This window comes from Oenanthe melanoleuca, chromosome 1 (assembly GCF_029582105.1).
Source record: "Oenanthe melanoleuca isolate GR-GAL-2019-014 chromosome 1, OMel1.0, whole genome shotgun sequence".
In the NCBI taxonomy this organism is placed as follows: Eukaryota; Metazoa; Chordata; class Aves; order Passeriformes; family Muscicapidae; genus Oenanthe; species Oenanthe melanoleuca.
Window position 1 is genome coordinate 81,980,617 of NC_079333.1, and position 15,428 is coordinate 81,996,044.

A 15,428-nucleotide genomic window follows, 5' to 3' on the forward strand; every position below is an offset into this window, starting at 1 on the left:
TACAATACTGACGACAAACCACTCAAATCTTTACACTCAACACCTTCTAAGAACTATGCAAAATCATGTCACCCTGTAAACTCTTTCTGCTATCTCCATTAAGGAACACAATCTGTGCTGCTTTTTCTATTTACTAGAAAAATACAGTAGCATTTCATAAAAATGAATGCAAGAGTGGAATTCTAGCCTAGTGTTCAGGTAAAGGCGAAGTGATAGCTGGATGGGTCACTGACTTAAGAGTTGGACTTCATGATCCTTGTGTGTCCCCTGAACTCAGAATATCCTGTGATCTGTGATATGGAAATTTTATACCTTTTTCCTTAAAACTTCCCAGTTATGAAAATTTTCTGCATTTTTATCATGCTAATTTAATGTAAATGGCAACATATTCCACAAACACTTAGGAGTTTTAGCAAACTTACATAGCTTTGATACATTAGCAAAAGCAGTCACTGCTTGTAAAGAGAAATGAAGTTACTTACCCATCCCAACAGAGGCTGTGCATTTAGTTTGGTCTTTGATTTCAGTGCGGATAACATTTGCAAATTCATCAGGAGTCAGTCTGGTCTCTGTGAGGATGTCGGTGATATCCACCAGTGCTTCATCACAACTGACTGCTTCGATGTTATGAGTATAGCTATCAACACAAAGTAAAGGAGGTGAAACACCAGCAATAGCTCACCATCTGTTAAAACAAATATGTAGCAAATAAAGTCTTCCTTTTGTGGTGGCATTTCCCTGCCTATTTTGTATCACACATCACTTAGATGTTAAAAATGCTAAACCAGCAAATTATAGTAATATTACTAATGTAATTACTAATTTCAACATGTATCTTAATTTTAAAGGAACAGCTGGAAAAAGAGTTGAATATTTATTTTTCATTGACAATAACAAATATCCAATTTTATTTCAAGTGCATTTGAAACCAGAAAGTAGTTTCTAATAGATGTTACTCGAATAACTTGTTCTTAAATTACTCAAAAATCACCTCTTGGAAGGATCTCCTTTCTAAGCAGGGATCTGCTCTGTACTATGTAAATCAGTAAAAAATTTAACAGTGACTCATTTGAAAGTCATATGATGATTGCTTATAGGATTTGGCTTCAGGATAAAAGAATGCATAGAAACATGGTACTCAAAGTAACAAAAATATTACAAAGGAAGACCTCAAACATGAATAGCTTCACTGAAGCTGAAGAGTGGGCGATGAAAATACAAAACAAATAATAGCATTCCATAGTGGCAACGAAAATATGCTTGATAACCATACCACAAAGATCATGCAAACAAATAGCACATTACCTTGCTAGGATTTCATACACTGTCCGTGCAACTTCTTTGTATGCATCAAAATCATATGAAACTGCTTGAAGATTTGGACACAACTTTTTTGCTTGTCCAAAAAACATTCCATTCTTTATGCCAACTTGTCTAAAATTAAACAGTAAAATAAATCCCAAGTAAACACAGTGCAAACTTTTCCGCAAATAGGGAGTATTTTCAACTTAATTATTTGTCTTTTCCCACAAAAATGGGAATAGGAATTCAGTCAACAGGTAGAAATTTAATTGGTTTAAAAAAAAACAAACTGCAAAAGTGTATTTGAATTAGCTGTGTATTATTAACCTATGGAGCATGAGAAATCTCTTTTAGGAAAATGCTAAAGACAAAGATTCCAGAAAGCTCACTTGGTGTATCCTTGGTGTATCTTCTGTTTCAAATTTAAACCACCATACTACAGTGACCAAGATTGCAAGATCCTATATTCCAACGTGCAAGCTTACATAATTAGGCTCCTGTTAATAAATAAAGTCTTTTACAAGACACAAATACAAGATACAAATAGAAACCTGCCTATCCTAGCAAGCCTAAGAAAGGATCAACGAAGAAATAATTTGTGGAGTAGTATTTCCATTACGGAAAACCCCCTGTATTTCAAACACTGTGCTTATATTTATTAAAGTTGTTTCATATTCTAAACTGGAGATGATCAGCAAAGTCTCTGCAAAAAATGGTTTTAAGTTTAATAGTCACACTCCTGGTTTGAAATTAAACCTTCAGAATGTGTCCTTAATTCTATAAAATACTGCTACTGTGATACAAAGACATGGCAACAACATGAAATCAACAGTATCACAGTGAAAGGCACAAGGTTTTTCTTCACAGGCTTTATTTCAAGTTATACGTAGGTTGGGTTGAGAGCTACTGCGCAGCATCTACCAAGCAGCAGCATGCACAGGGAAGAGCCTCTTTTAAATTCTAACAACCTATGTAATTACAACTTTTGAACAGAAAATCCTCTAGATAAAGACACTAATAACCTCTATTTTTGGACACCTTATGCCTATTTTAATTGGATTTTCAAGCAAAATACTGGCTAACTTTTACCTACCTGGCTTCATAACTACAAGAAGCTATTTCAGCCATGGATAGAACAGTGAGATCAGCTCCATTTACATGTGTGGAATCCGGATGCTCCCAGACTGATGAGTCCAACTGATCAGGTACTTTAATTTCTGCTTAAAATAAAAAAATTGTCTATGTTATTCCTCCTAAGAGTTCAACAGTATGAGTGCAAATAAAATAAAAATTATGGATTTTATTTTATACAATTTCTATACTGTTATCTTTTGACAAAGAAGCTCTTAATACTACATTGATTTCTTATTGTAGTTCAGAAAAAACCCAGATCCCTTCCCCAGTAATGTCTGTCTGGATAGGTCTGTACATACTACTGAGAACAATATTAATAGAAAAATGGTGTTTCTATTTTCCCCAAAATTACTGGAAAGCAGCTCATTGGTCTTTACATATATCATACTCTAAAATAAGAATGATCTTAGCTTTACTGTCCATAAAAATGATCAAACACACGTGGCTTACTGTTACAACCACATCACGCCAACAAAGACACCAAAAATTATTTAACAACTGCTCGACTAAACAAGATGATACTTAGCTATGTTCCTTCTTACTAAATGCACCCCCGATATCACAACACTGAAATTTCATATAGAACATAAATCCACTTCATATCATACTTAAAACTATTTTTCTAATAGTCTAGATACCACAAAGTGATTTTTACAAAGTGAAAACTAGAATGCCAATTAGTTTAAATAAAAAACACTAGCTAGAAACTTATATTTTCTTTATCACTCCTATGGGATATGAACTGAAAACACTTCTGCTTTTATTTACTAATAATTCTCTTATTAGGATATGTCAATTTCTTTCAAGTATCACCACAAACTCATCTTGGATCAAAATGATACAATTATAAATACCGCAACCTCAGACTTAAAATGAGATAGACCTTCCTATTCTATAAAACTTTACTACATGTTCTTATATAGATTTTAAAGGATCCTCCAGGCCTACTGGGTACTAAGACAGAATTCCATCACACTGAATAATGGAAACAAGCAAAAGATTATCTAGCTTTATCTGGGTTTTTACAGTATGTAAACCTTGAAATACTTGCTATACACTAAATATGGATCAGCTTGAAAATTCATAGATGCAAAAACTGCTATGCCTGCCCAAATTCCCACCAGAATCAAAACAATGAGGTATCTCATAGATAAAATCCTTCTATTTATTTAAAACAAAATCAGCCATGCAGATCTTTTTCACTACTGTAGTCTATTTAATACCATACACCTTTGTAATATAATAAATGGGAGTTTACTGCCGAGTGCCACAATGCCTAATTATATATTCCACAGTACCAACCACTGACACACCGACAACCTGACTAGAAGGAAACCTGGTGCTATGTGCACATATGTGTAGCTATCAAACCAGAGAAAGTGGTGTAATGAGTGAGTGGAGATACTGGGGTAGAGCCTAACTCATATGAAAAACTGCTTTTATTCAGAATTTCTGCTAACTTTGTGCACTTTTTAATTTCTTAAATTTTTTAGTTTATGATGAGCTCAGTAAGTTACCTAAGATGTCTGCAATTGAAAATTAGAGCAAAATTATGCCCCAAATAAAGATAAGAATGACAAGAACAACTTCTTTAGTCCATGCCTTCCTGTGCCCTGGCCTGAGATGATGCTGTCATCTTGTCTATCTTCACTGGATTCGTCGACTTTTTCCACATCGCAGCAGAGCAGATCCCCCCATGAGCTGATGGAGTCACTTCATGTGAAATTCAGGGCAATGCAGAACACATTGTCCTCAATGGAAGGCAAGGTAGAGAACCTCTCATCAAAAGCTGGGAAACTAGACAGGCACATGGTGAATGTGGAGCAACGGATGGAGAAATCAGAGGCCAGGACCCAAGTCTGTGAAAAAGAAATCGCTGAGAATAAATCTGTGACTAACATGATGGTTAAAATCTGCTGCTCTTTAGAAAGAAAAGGGAGATTCTAGGGTTGAGGGAAAGGAAGTCTAGAAAACATTCACATCTTGGGCATCCTGGCCATGGAAGAGACCCCAAACTATGAATCCTGATTAACATATGTTAATCTTTTTTCTTTAGAACATGAATGTTAAAGATGCCATGTATGTAGAGAAGTAATTTCTACTATCTAGAAAGCTTATCTTCAATTTGGGGATTTAGGGTGAGAATGGTATCAAGTTTTTAAATTTAAAAGTTATGCATTTTTAGATGAATTAATACAAGAAAAAGAAAGTATTTCACAAAAGACTGAAGATTCTACTGACACTAGGTATTTGTCTAGCAATGCAGATCAAAGTCAGGAACCACTATCACTAAAGAAGTAACAATAATAAAAAAAAGGAAGTAGCTGAAGCAGCAGAATTCAGTATTTGGTCAAAAGTGATTCATAAGGGTTTGGGGTTTTGTGTTTGGAGTGTTTTTCTCACTGCATTTTTGTTGGGGTTTCTTTTGAGGGAGTGAGGAGCTCTGTTCCCATGGTTTTGGTTGGTTTGTAATTTGGAACCTTTTTTCAAATAAGCAAGATCTAGAAAAGGCAATGTCAGAGAACAGCCTAGAAAGTATGAAGCACCAAAAACTGAAATGGGTTCCATGTTGAAGCATGGATGTAAAAGTCTGCTCATGTTCTAAGCTCCTCCCAACTAGCTTTCTATTTCATTTATATAACAGGTCCCCACTGTGTCTGTTGTTTTTACACATTTTACAATTCCGTATTTTTGACGAAAAGCATTTTTGCATGTAATGCTTGTGCCTACTGCACCTGTATTTCCCTCTGGCACAGCACAATTAAACACATGCTGTGAAGTGTGTCACTTTCTAAGATACTGTGATGTCTGAGAAGCCTAATCAGCCATTCTACCTTTACATCTAAGACCATAACTAACTGTAATTTCTATACCAAAAGGAAGACAAACCATGTACTTCAGAGAAAACACAAGCAGAAACAACAGGTTAGGGGTTTTTTTTTTTGGTTTTTTTTTTTTTTTAATTGGTAAAATGAGTGTACATGGAGATAAAATAAACAGAGACTCAAAAATATTATGAACTGCAGCTAATGAAACAGAGACTGTAAAAAGAGTGTTTGGAAAAAAATCCTTTCACCAAAACAATAGGCTGCACAATCAGCCTAAGTATCAAGAAAGAAAGAGCTAACTGCTTGCCTGCAAGCAACCAGTTGACACTGGATGCTGAAGTTAAAGAAATGACTGTGTGACATCCAGAAAAAGCTGCCACAGTAAGAAACTGAGCTTGTTATACAATGAGGTTGAAAGCTGCTGTACACTTCAGCAATAAATACAGCAGAAGAGATATTACTGAATTTGTGAATCAAAAGAACATGCTAGCTATCAGCTAAACTGTAATTCAACCATCTAACTCTCCAAACCACTCAATTGTATAAAGTCACACCCTTATCCAGTTCAAGGCCCTAATAAAAGTTAGAAAGTCACTGTTTATACTGAACTACCAATAAATATTTCATACACAACTCTACTACAGAAAATCCAACTCCATAAAGACCAGAGCTATCTTTGTTTGGAGCATACTGAAAGTCCTTAAAAGCTTAAAGGCCAGTGGGTTCCACAAACATATATTCTACCACAGTTTTGAAGTGTTTAAACTACAGCAAACAACAAATGAAATAACATCAGTGCCAGTAATACCTTGCTTCTAAATGTCTTCAAAAAGCCCCAACAACCTGCCAACCTCCAAAGTACTAATGTTTCATAAACAACCATGGAAGAACAACCTGTCTTTGTCCCATCTTGTCTCACCAAAATAAAACACTGAGTTGTTATAACAACAGTACTTAGTACCACAAGTTTGGTAAAAACTGTGTATACAAAAGGGCAAAGGAGAAACTCAACTTCCAAGCCTAAATCAAACTTAAATAGCAGCTACACTTTGTATATGCACTTTTTACCAACTTTGTGGTAAGAACTACACTTCTAGATGATTAAACAGACTGTTACTGGGCACTTAAGTTGCCAACGTTTAGCAATACATTTTCTCATATTAAACGAAGTTCAGGCAGTATAATAAAACCTATTAATAAACCTTCGGTTTATATTAGTACACTATTACTTGAGGACACACAAAGTAACAAATTTCTAAACTATTGCAGGCAAGTATGGAGTTCTCAAACTACAACAGACACCCTGGTTTTCAGAAAACAAAGTACTGAAGAAACAGAATTCATGAAAATTGCACAGACTTTCTAGAGACCTAAAATGCTCTACTGACCACTCAAATTCACTCATTGTCACAGATATCCTACATATGCAACTCAAAAGCCAACTTCAAACAATCAGTTTCTCACTGGCCATGTACTGTTCTTACTACTTTTATAGTAAAAAACCCCTACAGTAGACTTCTAAAATTTATTTTGCACCTTATTCTCTATACTCAACTTCCTGAGAAAAAAAGTGATCCTGGACAACCTGTATTTATTTTTCATTTTAAGTAACTATTTAGCATTCTATCTTACACACAACACCAAGAAAGTAAGTTAATCTAAAATTACTCTAAAATTATTTACCCATGCTGAGCAAAGCTAACTAACAAGAAGCCACAGTGGCCTGGTATTACTGAGGCCACAGAGAACCATGTGGTTCAAAGGTATTTCTTTTCTGAAATCCCCCACGTGGAATAAATAAATTTATTCATGGAACACTCTATGAATAGCTTAAAGGAAAAAGTCTTCTATAACAACAGTTAAAAACATACATACAGACAGACTTATCTGTACCTGCTTTGCCATTCAATAGCTTTTTCTGGTAATATTGCTGTTCAAGCTGGGGGTTTGCACCAGGGCGCAGCAGTGCCTTTCCTGTACCTCTGTTACTAGTAACAGCTACTGGCTTTCCTGTGGAGAAAAAAATGCATATACTTACAGGTCAATACCTGTAATAGCTTACATTTTAATAACAGCATAATTAGGATATGATCATAAGGACTTTTAATTTACTTTTTATAGTTTATTTCAAGCTTAGCTGTTCTCAAGATACTAAAGAAGGAACAGCTATGAAAGGGCCTTGGAATTGTGATAACAAATCTGTCTTAATTGCAGTCACATGCAAAGAAGAAAAGCTTCTCAAGAGTGAAAATACAGCCAATACTAGCTTATCTTTAATAACAAATATAAACGGAAGCTGTGAAATTTCACCAGTGACCTAATGATTCACTAGTTTAAGATATAGCAAACACTGGACTGATTTTAAATACTTCAGCATGTTTATTAGCTTAAGTAAATCAGAAAAATATACACATGCCAAAACACTTAGTTCCACTTAGTTTAACTGTGCAAACCAAAATTTTTCGTAAACTTTTGACTTTTCTGTAGTATCAATACCTCCATGGTGTTTCCAAATGAAGTTAATTTATGTACTGAAAGTTCTGACATACTTCCGTGGAACAGAAAAAGTATTTGCAGAAAAGTCCTACATTCTTTATGCTCCAGTAACGGAATTTGAAACTTGGCAGGAAATCAAGTTTTAAAGAACCAAACATAGTAGAAGAATTTTTGACACAGCTGCTCCTGCCTTTAGGCAGAAGCGAGCAGTGGAACCACATATACAGTTTACTTTTTTCCCAAGGTCTGTGATAGCTGGGAGTGTGAGATGGTCACCACAACAACAAGTTTTCAAACTTGTGCACCCCTGAAGTTCAGTGTTTGCACAGAACTAGGATCCCCACTTCTGAATGGTACACTTGTAGAAAACAAACCCACCAAAGTTTGCTAAGGTGCTGCACTAACTCTCCTATGTCTTAAGGATGATCACACAACACAGACTTCTAAATGCCAACTGAGTTGTTCCTGTATCTTCCAGGTCTTTTAATATCTCATGTGTAAGAGCTTAGGGAGGAAAGGAAAGAATCAGCAAATTTCTCTTGAAAAATATGCATGAGGCAGAGACATTTAATTCTCAACCTTGACCTTTCCACTTTTCTAGTCAGACAAATCTTGTTAAACTACTTCAGGAAGATTATTAGGATATCCCATTTTCTTTTATTTTCTTTTTTTTTTTTTAATAGACAGTGCCCAAACTCCACTTTTAGTATAACTGAAATTCGATTTCCAATTTCTAATACGGTAGATTAAAACCTGAGTTAGTTTATGTACAATGTCACAGAGAATAGTTACTACAGATTTTACTTCTCTCTTCTTTCTTTAGATACAGGAAGGAGACAGCAAGAATTCCAGTTCTCTTTTCCACTTGCTTTTGGATTGTGAGGAAATAAACAGGAATATGAAAGTTGTATGGTCTAACTATTGAAGATGCAAAAAAAAAAATAAATTAATACACCAAATTAATTTTATAATTGTGCAAGTTTGGTTTTTTAAAGGCTTAACTGAGTAAACTGTAACACAGGGACTTAAATACTGACCTTTGAGATCTGGTCTATTTCGGATAGCCACAGACACAAAGAAGCAATCCATATCCACGTGCATTATACAGCTCTGTGGCTTGGCTGAGCTCGCAACAGACACATTACCTAGTATGAAGATATACCAATAGAAAACTTGAACCCTAATTTATACACTTTGGTACTACTCACAGTAGTCATTAAGGTCTATTACCAAGTTTTTACCACCTCTAAACAATAAATATTTTTGTTTCCTCTCACCAAAAAGGTATTTACACTGAGAAAGGTAAACATAAGCAGTAGACAGAGCCTAAACAATGAATTAACTTAAGAGTTTCTATTTTTTATTTTCTTATAATTAACACCTTCTACCCTAACAAGTTCCCCAAATCCAAGGAGATGAATGCTAGTTGTTTGCACTGGATCTCAATTTCGCCATGTTAAAACTGAATCAGGAAGAGAACTTTGCTCCCTTTGTTCATCAATCTGAAGACTGCTTCAAAAGATAAAAATGTAAGTTTAGCTGCACTACAAGCTACCATTATTCTTCATGAAACAGACCACAATTAGTTTTGAAAGTCCCATGCAACTGGATTTTGTCATTGCTGTACTCAGACACATGCAAACATTCAGCAAAGATGAGCAAGGTCACTCCTCACTGAAAAGCGTACATGCCTAAAACACTAGAAATGCTTTCTACAAGTTCAAGTCTACATGTCTTTGTTGCTGACCTGCCAAGGGTGACAATATCTAACAAAAAATTAACGTGAACAATGCATAAAGTGTAACAGAGAAAAAATACTTCAATACATCAAGTGAACTGTTCTACTTAACATCTGAGTTAATTACTGAGTGATCAGAATAATATCCTCTTGGTTTTAATCATTTACATTTTGAACTCATTCTTTGAAAAATAAGGACTGTTTTATAATGGGTGTATTTACAAATCAAGAGATCAAGTTAAGGAGCTGCTACTTATCAACTGAATCACAAGCATTAACTATTTGAATACTCTAGGCCAAATCAAAGAGAAGATAAAAATATATTAGCTTATACCATATTTTGATTTAAAGAAATATACATTGAGTAGTTTATAAGCTAACATGTTTGATAACTGGGGTGACCTAACACAAACAGAGAATCAGTGAATTTATTATCTAACTATTTTTTGATTTGGCAATTTCTGAAGCAGATTTTTTATATGATTACAAGTGAATAATTTTACAGCACAGGAGTCAGAATCTCTTTAATGGTACAGAACTAACCTTTTAATTTAATAAGACTGTAAACAAGAGATTCTAAAGGTGCAAAATATTTTATCTGCAACACTTTGACTCTAATGAATTCTACATTTTTTTTCACTTTGGCTCTTGATGCAATGACATAAAATATTTCTCTCCAAGCCAGGTTCAAAAGTCTCTTATGACACTACTACCCACTCAAGCTATACAAAACTCTTATTAAGAAAAAAATTTAGATTTTTACTCATGTCCAAATGTTACTCATCTTTTAAATGCTCATGCTGAACAGTAAGGATTTTTTTCTTCACTTTGTTCCCCTGCAGATTTTCACACAGAAACTACAGATTTGTGTATTTAGATAAACATAGTATTTTTCTCCCTTATCAATGAATATATCTTGGTAAAATCAGAAATACTATTTCTACAAGGAAGAATTGAATATAGAACAGGGTATCACATTAAGTAACATTTAAAGTTAAAAAAACCCAAACAAAGTCAAAAGCAGTTTCATCCATTAGTGTTCATTGCACCAAAGTCATCAAGCTTTTCCAGACAGTCTGACTACAGTATGAATACTCAATGCTAAACTATGTAGTCTCATCTGGATATTTAATGTACGAAGATATAAGGCATCTTCTTAACATAAACCTTCTTAAACAAGTATCTACCTGTGTCAGTTTTAAGTGCAGACCTGCCTGTTTTCCATTTTTTAAATTTTTCCCTTCCTGGAAAGACACCGCTGTTTTTTCTCTGCAGGCTGTTGACAAACTCTGTCAATTCACACTTCCACGTTGATATATGATGCAGTCTTGAACGCGAATAAAAGTCAGAAATAAAACTACATTCTGAAGGTTTGGACACAGGTAAGGAAGCTGCCTTGCTAGGAGCAGGTACAGAAGTGCTTTTTGTGCTTGAAGGCCCCTGAACAGTTGAGTGGTGAGCACCATTTATTTTAGCATTACTGTGCAAAAATGAAGATGAGGATGAGTTACACATAGTCCTGTGTGGACTCCACAAAAAGTCTGTATTTTTGTTGCTTTGCTGCAACTGCTGCATTGTGCAGTCTCTAAAGTCAACCATGCCTTTGTCAGTCTTCCCCTCCTCCTGCACAGGGCCTGGAGACAACCTGCTTGCAACACCGTTGCCGGAGGGCACCAAGCAATCCTGCATCTTTAAGGCACTGGTAGAAGTGTGTGTGTGTCCATTAAAAAGGGCAGTGCTGTCTTTATGAGATTGAATCCCGTTTTGTTTCCGTATGGGAAGAATCTCCTCCAGCTCTGTAAGTCCAAAATTGTCACTTTCTTCTTCCTCTTCTTCATTCCAGCTGCTTACTCCATTGGGTGTGATTTCATTTTCCATTTCATACCTTTTAATATGATTTCTGAAACAGAAACAATAATTAAATACCGTATTTTAAAAATAAAAGATAAATCTAAAATAAAAAATAGAATCTTTTATACATAAAGGCGCATTTACATGTAATTTCAAGCTTTTTCCTCCTACTTGTTGTCAATATATACTTCAGTTACAGTCCCAAGACAATTATCTCAAATTCTGAGCCACATCCTCTCAATACCACAAAATATAAAGATTTTACGGATTTCATGTATTATTAACTAGGTCATGGGAATGACCATGATCACATTAGAAAAGCTATTCCAAGGCCTTTAATCAGGCAGGCAGTCTCCAAGTGAACAACAATAATTATTTATTTGTTAACAGAACTGTACTGCTATGCACAGCATGAATGTTGCAGGAATATGCAAACCATAAGAAGGAGTTGTCCTTCTATCAAGAGATGTGATTTTCCTTAACTAGTTATAAACAAACGAGAAAGTATACACAGAGAACTATCTTTTTGGAAATTATTTTAGATTAATGTTGGATTAATTTTATCTTTTTCTTAATGAAAAATCTGTTCAAGCTCTAAAAATGAAAAATGCATACTTAACTTTGATAAAAACCACAAACACACTAATTTTCAGTTTTTAAGCATATAAACCAAAGTATTCTGCCATAAGTGCATTAGCACAAACACAAAACTTTCACTCAAAAAATTAACTCTGGAAATGAAAACCAAAGTCTTCAAGAATTCTACACACTGTTGATCTGCTGGAAAAAAACCCAACAAACTGAACCATCACTACCAAAGGTAGAAATTTAAGTACACAAATAAAGGTGGGAAAAAATTACCTATTCAGTATGCTACTGAAACCAGAAAGCCAATTAAGTGGGAAACAATTTGGTTAAGATTATCAAAACATAAATTATAGTAAATATAATATTTTTGCAGAGCTGTGTGGTTGAAAATGGTATATTCAGTGGTACATGCTTAGTGAATAGGCAGGCTTTTAAAGTCATATTTTTCAGACCACACTGATATTTCAGGAAGTCTGAATAATCTACTCAAAAGTCTTTAACAATGCAATAGCAGGAGGTGATGGTGATTGTACCACTCGTTTAAAATATGGGTATGAAATACTGCTTAAGACATTAATTTTGTGAGACTGGCTTTATTTTCCTAAATGTAGACAAATCCTACTCATGTGGTGAAGTCTCCTCAGCATTATGCATGACTGGATTGTAAAAAAATCAGCAGACTGTGGAAACTCAGATCATCAGTACAAATCAGAAAGTATAGTATCTTGCACAGTATCCTTGGCCCTGTTTGAGCAGTAGTGTTGAACCAGATGAACCAGATTTCCAACCTAAAAAAATTCAATAATGTTATTATTCTTGCCTATAAAGAACAAATGTGTATTTCTGAAAAAGATGCAGGAGTCTTCATATTAAAAAAAAAACTATTGGAGAGTTTGAGTGGAATGTTTCTTTCCAAATTCCAATTCCTCTGCCAGTTAAAAAGTTTCACTGGTACCCTCTCTTCAAGTCTCCTCTCAAGGTCTTAGGTCTCTTAGGATACTTTTTTAATACTGTAATTTCATTTTTTAATCCATCTTCTCTCTCAAGCATGACTTAAACCTTGGTGTTAGCATACATAATGTATGCTGTGACTTTCTTTTCTTTTTAAGAGGCTAAAGAAAGAGATTAACAACTAGCACACATTTATATTAATTCCTAGGCATCTTTAGCAAAAGTAGTCACCAGCTTTTTATTTTTGAAGTACAGACAGACTTTTCAGTGTCACCAATCAGAATCCTTTAATGCATGCCTGTTGCTTCCATACAGATATATTTCATCCTAGGACTCCTAGGTCATATTATCAAACAAAGTGTGGTCCAAAGACTGGAGACAAGGTTTGTAATCAAGGTAACCGAGTTCTTTCCTCAACTATTTATACAGTTATACCTTACTTTTAAATTTCAGCACCTCAGAGCTTGCCTCTTACAAAGCTGAAATGAGCTATTTACAAATGCAAACTCATTATGGATGAATGATGAGCATCTGCTTTACAAAACCAGAAACACTTACACCCTGTTGAGATCTCTTGCTATATTGCTTGGACCTGGCACGGCATCTTCAGGTTTGCATATGCTTTTAAAGTTGAGACCTTTCTGAACACTTGACTGCTTGGTGTAAAGCTGATACGGAATGTGCGAAAGGAGACGTCCAGCTTTAATGCTGAAAAAAAAAAAAAACGAAAAAACAGGTTACTGCTTAAGAAATTTAAAAAAATTCCAACCTTCTATGCTAAAAAAACTTTCCCTTGTATGTACTTATACTGCATTCCACAATCCCATTCTCACCCTTAACTAGATTGAACTGAAAAGTAATTTGTGGTGTGGTGACTGGTGCAACAAAAGGTATTTGCAAACATGTGTTGGTCAGTTGTCTACATCCATTTCTCTTTCCAACTGACACACACAAAGCCCAAATATTTGAACAAAACAGTCAAAAAACCCTTGGTTAGTGGTCCAGATTATTCTACCTGAACAATGCTGACTGAGCTCTTTAACATGGAACAAATTAGGGTAGAATTTGAAAGAGGCCAGCGAGGATGTGGTTCATTGTTAAAAATTAACTACTTTTTCCACTTCACAAGGCTAATAACCCTTTCTTGTAAAAAATTCACTGAGGCAAGCTAAACAGAAGAGTAATTTCCAAAAAGACCTTCCATAAATATCTACAACAATCATTCCAGTTATTCCTATTGTGTTCCAGTCTATCTCCTTCTTCTTTTTCTTCTTCCACTGAAACAGTAGTTATATTTGAGTTAAATACCTTAGGGAAGCCACACACTTGGAAGAGAAATAGTCTCAAAAATACACCACAAGATGATTTCATCTCTCCACCCAACAACTGTTGCTCGTAGCAGAGATAACAGCCTTCCAAGCCTACACTTCACCTCTTTTTGTATACAATTCTTCATATGGAACATGGGCTCAGAGGTGCTGGGACATCTTCCAGCAGAGGAACCTCTCCCATATCAAAGCAGATTAGTACTAGCATTTAGTTTTAGGAGTCAGATTTTAAAGATAATTTAGCTCAGTGTTTTTCTTTTCTTCAGCACCTGAACGCTTTCTCTCGCTTGATTCTTTACTACTGTCAAGGGAGCTGGACAGTAGAACAAAAGCCCTTGGGAGCTTTCTGGCTGCAATTAGAGAGACAGGAGATCACATTTCCCAATTAGATAAATTAAAACTAGTTAAGCATATACATATACCTGTTAAGATTTCTATGGAAATGAGATAACAAAACAGCCCCAAAAAGATATCAATTAAATACTGTTTGATACATGAATATATGCATCATTCATAAAGGAAACATAATTTGCATTAAACATTGCCAAACAGAGTTAAAAATACACCTGGGAGAGTTCCAAAGCTTTCTTGTACGCAAAGTGGTAATACAGCAACTGAGTTCTTAACAATGCCTGATTTGAACTGTTTCTCAAAAGACCGTGTGAATGTAGGTGCAGAACCACCTTAGTAATATTTCGGAGTAATTGCTACAATTTTAAGATGATTAAACATACACACATTTATTTAAGAATTCGTTCGTAACTTCATTAAGATGTAGCAGTAGGAATCCTAGTTTAGATGCATCATTCAACATCTTTACCCATTTCACCTTCCCTGTGTCACAGAATTCATAAACACTAAAAAAAATTAGGTTGGAAAGGATCACTGGAGGTGGTCCAAACACTGATCAAAGTGTTATCTTTAAAGTCATATCAGGTTGCCCAGGACTAAAAATCCACCCAAATTTTGAGTGTCTCCAAAGGCAGAAATTCCACAAACCTCTCTAGGCACCTGCTTTACTACTTACTCTCTTTTAACTGTGAAAAAATCTTTTTCTGATAGTTGAACTTTTCTTTGCTGCAACTTGTGGCTATCACCTCTCGTACATCTTGAAGAAAAATCTAGCTGCACGCCCTTCATAACCTCCATACAGGTAATGAAAGACTACAATTTGACCTCATCCTAGTCTTTTCTCCAAGCAGAACAGAACCA

At 35.1% G+C, this 15,428-nt stretch overlaps 1 protein-coding gene across 4 annotated transcripts in view; it reads right to left on the reverse strand.

The window, feature by feature from the left end:
- Positions 1–15,428, reverse strand: part of REV1 (REV1 DNA directed polymerase) — a 57,146-nt gene that overhangs the window by 21,684 nt on the left and 20,034 nt on the right. Inside the window, exons 5-11 of one of the 4 annotated variants that reach the window (XM_056493446.1) lie at positions 13,447–13,596; positions 10,686–11,398; positions 8,798–8,905; positions 7,158–7,274; positions 2,396–2,519; positions 1,306–1,434; positions 483–637 (exon numbers count right to left, since the gene is read on the reverse strand). In XM_056493446.1, coding sequence (XP_056349421.1) covers positions 483–637; positions 1,306–1,434; positions 2,396–2,519; positions 7,158–7,274; positions 8,798–8,905; positions 10,686–11,398; positions 13,447–13,596 — 1,496 coding nt within the window. Of the gene's footprint in view, positions 1–482; positions 638–1,305; positions 1,435–2,395; positions 2,523–3,953; positions 4,262–7,157; positions 7,275–8,797; positions 8,906–10,685; positions 11,399–13,446; positions 13,597–15,428 lie in introns of those variants that run through there. The other 3 variants (XM_056493356.1, XM_056493534.1, XM_056493613.1) reach the window with 3 other exon arrangements.